The sequence below is a fragment of the Elgaria multicarinata genome, chromosome 2 (genome assembly GCF_023053635.1).
Source record: "Elgaria multicarinata webbii isolate HBS135686 ecotype San Diego chromosome 2, rElgMul1.1.pri, whole genome shotgun sequence".
Classification (NCBI taxonomy): Eukaryota; Metazoa; Chordata; class Lepidosauria; order Squamata; family Anguidae; genus Elgaria; species Elgaria multicarinata.
Genome location: NC_086172.1, coordinates 81,106,964 through 81,116,524, shown reverse-complemented (window position 1 = coordinate 81,116,524; position 9,561 = coordinate 81,106,964). Strand labels below are relative to the sequence as shown.

General features: G+C 43.3%; 1 protein-coding gene across 1 annotated transcript; it reads right to left on the bottom strand.

Moving 5' to 3' along the window:
• Positions 1–2,299: 2,299 nt before the first annotated feature.
• Positions 2,300–3,250, bottom strand: LOC134393661 (olfactory receptor 9G4-like). Its single transcript, XM_063118723.1, has one exon. It carries the CDS (start codon positions 3,239–3,241, stop codon positions 2,300–2,302), a length of 942 nt encoding a protein of 313 aa, XP_062974793.1. The 5' UTR covers positions 3,242–3,250.
• Between the last annotated feature and the right edge of the window lie 6,311 nt (positions 3,251–9,561).

Below are 9,561 nucleotides of genomic sequence, written 5' to 3'. Positions count from 1 at the left end.
TTTCTTTTCGATATGGACTATGGCCCAGAACAGATATTGGAACATGGTTTCTGTGGATGTTTTGTGGCTTATTGCATTAGAACCTTGAATTAGTGAGTTGGTTGATTTGGCTCATTTGGAAACTTGCCGTTCCAGCCTGTTTTGCACAATATGGGCTATGGCCTGGAACAGATATTGGAATATTGTTTCTGTGGAAGTTTTGTGGCTTATTACATCCCTGCCATGGAGTTACATGTGACTGGTGAGTTTGGTTGATTGTATTCATTTGGAAGTGGCTGTTCCAGGCCATTCCATTCTATTCCAGATGTTGTTCTTGGAGTTATGGGGTTAATAGTAATATAATATTGCAAGGGTTTTAGTCTGAAAATATTGTTCTCAAGTGTTTCTAACACATTCCACTGCTTTGTCTATTATTATTATTATTATTATTATTATTATTATTATTATTATTATTATTATTATTATTATTATTATTATTATTATTATTAAATATAAAGGGTATTTCCTGCCAGTTCCGTTCCGGCCAGTTTAGTTCCACTCCAGCCTTTACACCGTTCCCTACAGGCAGCTAGCGCAGCTCCTTGCTTTACTGGAAACAGGTGGCCAGAATCCAGCAGGGGGCAGGATAGGGAAGAGAGATACTTATCTGTGGAGGCTGCTGGCTCCGATAGCGATGGCTCCTTTAGAGTTCTGAGTGAAACCGGGGATTCACCACCCCACTGAATCCCCGGTTTCACCCCACTGAGATTGGAGCCACTAATCTCCAAGAGACTAGTGTGGGGAGAACGGCTTTCACACAGCAGCTGTTGGTGGCCAGGTCCGTTTTTTGTTTTCGTGTGCGTGTGGTGGAGCAGAGGGGTTGCTTCCCTCCCGCTCTGGGACTCTTCCTGCACAGTAAACACATTCTTGTCTATTCGCCAGAACTGTTAACAATTGCCATTATGTCAAAGATGAGTGGAGAGAGATGTAGCGAGAAAGAAAGAGAAAGAGGGGCAAGTTGTTCAACAGACTATATGAACATATGGAGAGCCCGGCTGGATCAAACCAACGGTGTATCTAGTCCAGCATAAGAAAGACTGCAGCCCTAGATCCTTCACGTCTTTATAAAGAAGCCCCCTTCACTGGTGCTTCCAGATGAAGTTTTCATTGTGCAATAAAACCCCCTCAAAACAACACACACATACACACCACAAACAAAACTTTATGGGGGTTTCAGATGCCATCGTCTTCAATTTGTAGTCCTCCCATGTTTTCCCACCACTTCTTCCATCATTTTTCTTACCAGAAAAAGATCTGTTTAGGAGCAAAAGATGGAATAGTGTCACAAGGCCTTTTGAGTATTAGCGCTAGATGCCCTCTGTCTAAGGGAGGGGAGGGCAAATGGTCTTGGCCTACAACTCCCATCAGCCTGAGCCAGCATAGCAACTGGGGATGATGGGAATTGAAGGCAAAAACAACTGGGAGGCTACAAATTGCTCTCCCCTGGTCTGCAAGCACCCCATGTGTTAATTGTGTGAAGGGCCAAAATATGGGGATGGTGTAAAAGACGGAACGGAACAGGCCAGAACAACTCCTTTCTATTAAACAACCATACCAAAAACAGTGGCAGGGGGATGAACCAATATATTTGGAACTTGGCATAGTGAAAACACTCCTTAAAAGCTATAACTGTGACAATTTTTATCTTTTCATCTTTAAAACTTACACAGATGTAAGTATTTTTTAAATTTCTATTTAAAGAATTCCGTAAAACTAAGGGATGATCCAATCTGATTCAAACTTGGGGTGGCTAAAGCCCTCCTTAAGAGCTATCACTATGGCGATTTTGATCGCTTTATCTTTAAATATGAGGGAGCTGCAGGCAAGGAGGGTGCATTTTCTTCATGCCTACTGAGGAGTAAGAACATAGTTTTAAAAGGGACCTCTCTCCCTCCCCTTCACAGTTGATTGGAGAACCACCCTGCCCTCCTCTTTTGTTAGTGAGACTGCCCTTAGACACACACACACACCCAACAAAAATGGGATGATGGGATAGAACGCAACAATAGCAATACATGGAGGTAGGAGCGCATTTATTTCGCAGGGTGGGAAAATAATCCAGACTTTCTCTGCTCCAAAAAGAAACTAAACATGGAGGGTAAGAGGTGAAATGAGTGCAGGATGTGGACAATGTCATATGAGTACCCGGCTGAAAAACTGTATACCAGGCATGGCGAGTGTGTGATAAATCAATGGTGTGATGCAGCTCATTGTCTCATATTTTGGCAGGAAGGTTTGGAATTGCGACAATCACTGCCATTCATTTGGGTCGTATGAATCTCCCCAGGACTTTCTTGAAGGCTGACTTCACATCTTGGTTGCGCAAACTGTAAACCAAGGGGTTGATGAGAGGGTTGAGGACCGTGTAGAGCACAGCAGTTGCCTTGTCCCACTTCGGAGTGTGCTGGGAGATGGGCCGGGAATACGTGAAGAGAAGGGAGCCATAGAAGAGGGAGACAGAAATGATGTGGGCAGAGCAAGTGGAGAAGGCCTTACGGCGCCCTGCGGCTGAGCGGATGCGTATGATGGCTGCCACGATACCCATGTAGGAGCCAAGGATGACAGCTGTAGTAGCCAAGATACTGCAACCAATGACAGTGGTAAGGATGAGTTCATAGACTTGGATATCATCACAGGCCATCTTCACGAGTGGTGGTACATCGCAAAAGTAGTGGTTGATAACATTGTTCCCGCAGAAGTGTAGGCGGAAGGTGTTACCTGTGTGCGCAATGGCACTGGCAAACCCTGCTATGTAAGACCCAGTGACCAGCTGGATGCAGAGCTTCCTGGGCATGGCAGTGGCATAGAGGAGTGGGTTGCAGATGGCCACATAGCGGTCATATGCCATGACTGCCAGCAGGAAGCATTCGCTGTAGGTCAAGCCGGCAGAAAAGAAGAACTGGGCCGCACAGCTAGCGAGGGACATGGAGTTGTTCTTGAACATGCAGTCAGCCAGGATCCGGGGAGTGTAGACCGTAGAGTACCAGACATCCAGGAAGGAAAGGCTGCCCACAAAGAAGTACATGGGGGTGTGCAGGCAGGACTCAAGATAGATCAGAGTCATGAGACCCAGGTTTCCAGTCAGTGTTATAGTGTATGAGATCAGGAACAGGACAAAGACAATTATTCTCAGGACTGGATCTGTTGTGAACCCCACCAAGACAAAATCAGTAAGTAGAGTGCCGTTGCCTTCTCTTTCCATTGTCTCCCTAGATGTCACCTGCTGATACAGAGAAGAGGAATTAGGAAAGTTCTGTTTACATCCGTGTGATATAGAAATACATACCTGTCACTTTGAGGGTTGTGAGTAATGAGCCTTACTCATTTGGCCCAATTTTGCTCATCATCAGTACCTCTCCAGTTTATGTTTTTGAAATATTGGGTACACTGCTTTTGTTTGAAGGGGCCACTGTGCATCTTGCCATACCATCATCTCATAATGTTCACTGACTGTGTTTGGCCAATGGTTTCCAAAGGTCTCCTGCTCCCTTGAAAGGCTGCACTCTTTCTTCCTTTTTGTTCTGTATACTTGGAACTGCCTACCAGGAAACACCCCCCCCCCCAGCGATGCCACCTGAACCCCTTCTAATCTTTCCTCAAGCTCACCCTTTCTGTGAAGCCCCTGGCACAACCCCCTGGTTCCCATGCCCTCAGCCTAAATATGTGCATCTTAAAAAAGCATGTACTCCTTTCCTGTTTACTGCCTCCTCTTCTCTCCCCTCTTCTGTTGTTTCCTCACTGTCAAATGTGAGATTGTATCCTCCAAGGCTCAGGGACCTGTCAGTTTGTACTCTATAAAGTATCATGCATAGTGATGGTGCCATATAAATATAATGAAGATGACAACGATGACGATGGCAACCACAGCCACAACACTGTGCTTACAGAAGACCTGCCAGTAACACCAAGCGCTCTATCAGCTGGAATACTAATGATTTCTCTACACCAGGCTTTCATCCTGCACTTTTACAGGGGCTTCTGCTTCCAGATGCTTTGCGGGATGAAGATTGGCTCCTTTACACATGTTTTTTTCTGGGGTTTGTCTTTCTCTGCCTTTCTATATGTTTGTACAGTCACTAGATGGCAGTGTGGTACAGCAGAATTGTGCAATTGCACATTAGGTCTGAGCCCTGATTAGGTCTGTGTGAGATGGTTTCCCTGTGCAATCACAAGGATCCAGTTCTAATCACTGTAGTGATTGTTGATGCTTATTGTTTATTTATTTATTTATTTTATTACATTTATATACCGCCCCCCAGCCGAAGCTCTCTGGGCAGTTTACAACAATTAAAAATAATAAACATTAAAAGTATACAATTTTTTTTAAAAAAAAACATAAAAACAATATAAAAACAACAACAGTATCCATTTAAAAATAACAATTCTGGGGCCCATTAAAAACAAACTTAACGTTGTTAAATGCTGTTAAAATGCCTGGGAGAAGAGAAAGGTCTTGACCTGGCGCCGAAAAGATAACAACGTTGGCGCCAGGCGAGCCTTATCGGGAAGATCATTCCACAGTCGGGGGGCAACCACTGAGAAGGCCCTCTCCCTTGTTGCCATCCTCCGAGCTTCCCTCGGAGTAGGCACTCGGAGGAGGACCTTAGATGTTGAGCGCAGTGTACGGGTACGTTCATGTCGGGAGAGGCGTTCCATCAGGTATTGTGGTCCCAAGCCATGTAGGGCTTTATAGGTTAAAACCAGCACCTTGAATTGGGCTTGGAAACATATAGGCAGCCAATGCAAGCGGGCCAGAATTGGTGTTATATGCTCAAATCTCCCTGTTCCAGCTATCAATCTGGCCGCCGCATTTTGCACAAGCTGCAGTTTCTGGACCGTCTTCAAAGGCTGCCCCATGTAGAGGGCATTGCAGTAATCTAATTTGGAAGTTATCAAAGTATGGACAACTGAAGCTAGGTTATCCCTGTCCAGATGGGGGGGTAGCTGGGCCACCAACCGAAGTTGGTAGAAAACACTCCGTGCCACCGAGGCCACCTGTGCCTCAAGTGACAAAGATGGTTCTAGGAGAACCCCCAAGCTACGAACTTGTTTATTGTTATTTGTTAGAACTTAAGAACATAAGAAGAGCCCTGCTGGATCAGACCAAGGACCCATGTAGTCTAGCACTCAGTTCACACAGTGGCCAATCAGTTGTCAACCAGGGATCCACAAGCAGGGCATGGTGCAACAGCACCCTCTCACCCATGTTCCCCACAACTGGTGTATATGGACTTACTGCCTCTGATACTGGAGGGATCATATAGTGATCAACACTAGTAGCTATTGATAGCTTTCTCCTCCAGGAATTTATTCAATCCCATTTTAAAGCCATCCAAATTGTTGGCCATCACTACATCTAGTGATAGTGATTTCCATCGTATAATTATGTGCTGTTGAGAAGTATGCCCTTTTATCTGTCCTGAATCTCCCACCAATCAGCTTCATGGGATCTAGTACTTTGGGAGAGGGAGAAAAATGCCTCCCTATCCACATTCTCCACACGATGCATAATTTTGTACTTTTTGTATTATATTTATAGTTTACTTTCCTTCCAATCAGCTTAAGGCAACATATATGGTTCTCTGCTCCTCCTTTTTTAAAAAATAGTTATCACAACAATTCTGTGAAGTAAGCTAAGATATAGTGACAGTTCCAATGGGCTTCATAGCTGAACAGGGATTTGAACCTGGGTCTTCACATTCCTAGTCCAATAACCTAACCACCACATCATACTGGCTACTTTTTATATGTCTCTTACAGGCTAATAGAAAAAGCAAGTTGGAAGGATAAAGGTAATCTAATGCTGACATCTGTATTCAAGGTACAATCTCCATACCACACCACCCAATCAGATTAGGTCATACTGGAAGGTTGTATCTGAAACAGCGGTGTAGGTCAAATTAGAATGTGAATAATCTCCCCATTGCCTCTTCTGGGTTGATTGCTTTGTGTCTCTTCATTTACTCTGGCAACAATATCATTAGTCTAAATGGCATCAGCCATACCATCAGTGGCGCATTCAAGAGTACAATCCACGTGCATGATTACAAAACTGTCCTAACCTTCAGCTAAACAGCACAACTATAATGTAACATAATGTACAGACAGAAACTGGACACAGGAATCTATACTAACCAGCATGGGCGAGTTACCTGATTGGCTGTCCTTAGACAAACACTGACAGAATAAAAATGAGGGATAGTTGGAATTAGAAGCTACACAATTCACAATTTTGGCAGTGTTCTCAGTGAGGATTCAGTAGGATCATGGGGCACTCTCTCAACGTAAAAATACATTGTTCCATGTTTAGTGGGTAAGCACTTGAGGATTCATATCTTTGATGCTCCTCTAGAGTCACCAACCAATCAGCCCGTGAGAAAATTCCTTCTTGACCTTAAGTGCAGTTCCCAGTTAGAGCCCGAGTGCATGCAAACAACAGGACACATCCATCAACCCTCTTCCACACCCATCCCAATGTTTTTACTGCTCTAGCAACGTTTTTAGTCTTTCGTTCTGGTCATCTCTGATACCTCCTCAGCACTTGGTGCTTTTAATATCTGGCTTGCTAGATTTTCCTTGTTGTTTTTATTTTTGTATTTTATTGTAATTGTTGTTTTAGGGCTTTTTGTACGCCAACCTGGGATTTGATCATGAAGGGAAGTATGCAAACATAATAAATAAATATTCTTGTGAGGAATAAGGGAAAATAAAAATTTACAAATTGCTCCTCACAAATGTAAACTGTTAATATTTAATACAAAGGATTGGGAGGCTCTTCCATTTTATTTTGGATACTCTGAAAACATATTCTGGTCTCAATTTATCACTGAGTAGCACTAACATTATATAGGCACTGGAGGGGGGTTGTTTTCTTGTTTTCTTGTTTTGCAGAGCATGGTCATGCCTCGGTTGCTTTTTGGATATACTAACCTTGTCTAGCACCTCCAGCCTTTTCTCTTATAGCAGGACCTCTCTATTCACTCTCCTGGCTTAGCCACTTAAGTATTTATTTATTTATTTATTACATTTTTATACCGCCCAGTAGCTGAAACTCTCTGGTCAGTTCACAAAAATCAAAACCATAATAAAACAACCAACAGGTTAAAAGCACCTCTGAGTTGAACATGGATGACCCAACCAAGACAGTATGCAATATTCCAAGTGAGGTCTACCAGCACCTTGGACAGTGGTGTTCATTATAGGCCTGTCTCTGGTTTAATGAAATCAGTTGCATGCCTGCAGCAGATGCCCAAATGTAAAAGATATTGAAAATTACAAGGGAATGCCATTATGGAGTTAACATTACTGAATGCATAGATTTTCACTTCCAACTTCATATTATACAGCAGCCTCCACCAAACTGGTGTCTTCCGGTATTTTTGAACAATAACTCCCAGGATTTCTGACCATCGGCAATGCTGGCTGGGGCTGATGGGAGTTGAAGCCAAAATATCTAGATGGCACCAGGCTGGAGAGGGCTGTAGGACAGCATTTGTCTCTTGTGATTGTTAGTCTCTGCATTTTGGAAATTCAGTGTGAACATACCCACATGTACAAACACACACACACACCTTTAAACAATTGACATTACATCATTTTATCACTCTTGTTGTGATATCCCCAATTAACAACATTGCAGTGTGGTGTAGAGGCCAGTGTGTTGGACCATGAGTTGGGAGATCTGAGTTTTTATCCCCACTCAGCCATGGAAATCCACTGGGTGACTTTGGGCCAGTCACAGACTCCCAGCCCAACCTACCTCACAGGGTTGTTGTTTTGGGGGTAAGGCAACTTCTGGATCAAACAGAGCTGCATTGCCACCTGTAAAGTAGCAAAGCTACTGCTGATGACAGAAGCATGGCTATGTAATATTTATGCTGAGAAGACAGAAGAGATAAAAAAGAAAGGATCAGCAGTCACAAATATTTGTATTTGAAGAGTGATGAAGACCAATTGAGAGCAAATTTTGCTAACTGGATAGAATCTGAAGATTCATCTACTTTTTAAGGTCCTTGGCAAATTAGGACTGATGCTGGAATCCTATGTGCTGTTCCCCTGGAGTATGTCTCATTGTATTTGGTGCAACGTCTATGTAGACATGCATAAGTTTGTAACTTAGGATAGGAGCACCAATGGCCAATGTCTTAAAGGACTAGGGAATCAGGCTCTGTTAAGAGCTAGGAAGTAAAAGCTGAGAATGATGATTAGGGACAAGGATGCTTCCCATTAGTTCTCTGCGTTATTATGCATTTCCTTAAGGCAGCCAGAACTGGGCATGGTCCACAGAATGGGACAGGATAATATGCTAGATGGACATTTGGTTCAAGTCAGTTGGGCTTCTTATATCCTTGTGTTATATATGATTTTTTTTAAAGTCTGCAGATTATGATTCCATTCTGACTGAACACCTGAGGACAAGCATAACAGCCTCTTTAGTAATGCAATTCTGCCATTGTATGCCAACTTCCCCCAGTGTGGGTCTAGTGATTTCAGAGTGCATAATCGGAGTGCCCCTTCACACCTGAGGCAATGGAAATTCCTACAAGCCACCATATGTATAAAAGTCAAAGAGCTGCAGGCAATCCCTTCTATATGTTGGGTGCACCTTATAATGTATACATCTGCAAACGTGTCATTGTATGCAGACATTTGATTTTTGCATGTGTCAATAAAACAATAGTATTGCTATGTCTCAAATATGTAATGTGAGAAGCAGCCCTGTGAAACATTAATTCAGAAGAAATAATGGGCTCTTTCTCAAACTGTACCTCTACTTTCATCCTACATCCCAAGCCCAATGCCACTGTCAATGTCTTAGAGAAGTTGAATCAACACAGTGGGCCTGTTCATAAGAGCAGCAGGGTTTAAGGGGTCTTGTGCAATGCGTTTAGCTAAACCCTGCTCACTCACTAACCACAGTTGGACGGTCTGCAGCAGGGTTAGTAGCTTAAAGTGTTGTGTGTAACAGCACGGCTTGTGGTTAGTGCTAAACCCAGAGAACCACAGCTTTGCTAACCACAAGAGCCTGAAGTGTCATCTAAACAAGCCCAGTGTATTTGAAGCAGATACATATTTCAATGGGAACAGATACATGTCTGTAGACAAAAATGAAAAAACACACCAAGAACCAACTGTGAACACTTCATTGTTGCAATGTCTCCTCAACTAAAATTGGGAATGGGTCGAAGTCCATTTGACTTTCAGGGCCTTTGCTATCAGGCATGATAGGTCTATGTGTGTACTAGTGAAATCCTAGGATGAAAAGATTAAGCTGACACAGCAGTAGCATTATAGAGCCATGGAGACATTTCCGTAGTCTATCTCTGGAGCAATCAGCCTTACCTGTATGAAGCCTTACCGGTATGGAGCCTAGTATACTTTCCTGCTAACTCCATGTGGACAAGCCTATCAGGTAGCTTATACTGGAGGTGGTTGCTTTTTCTGAGTGAAGGTCATCACAAGTCTCCCTCAAGGGTCTCTAAAATCAAGATGCCTGAGTCAAGTCCCTGTGCAAGCAATTAG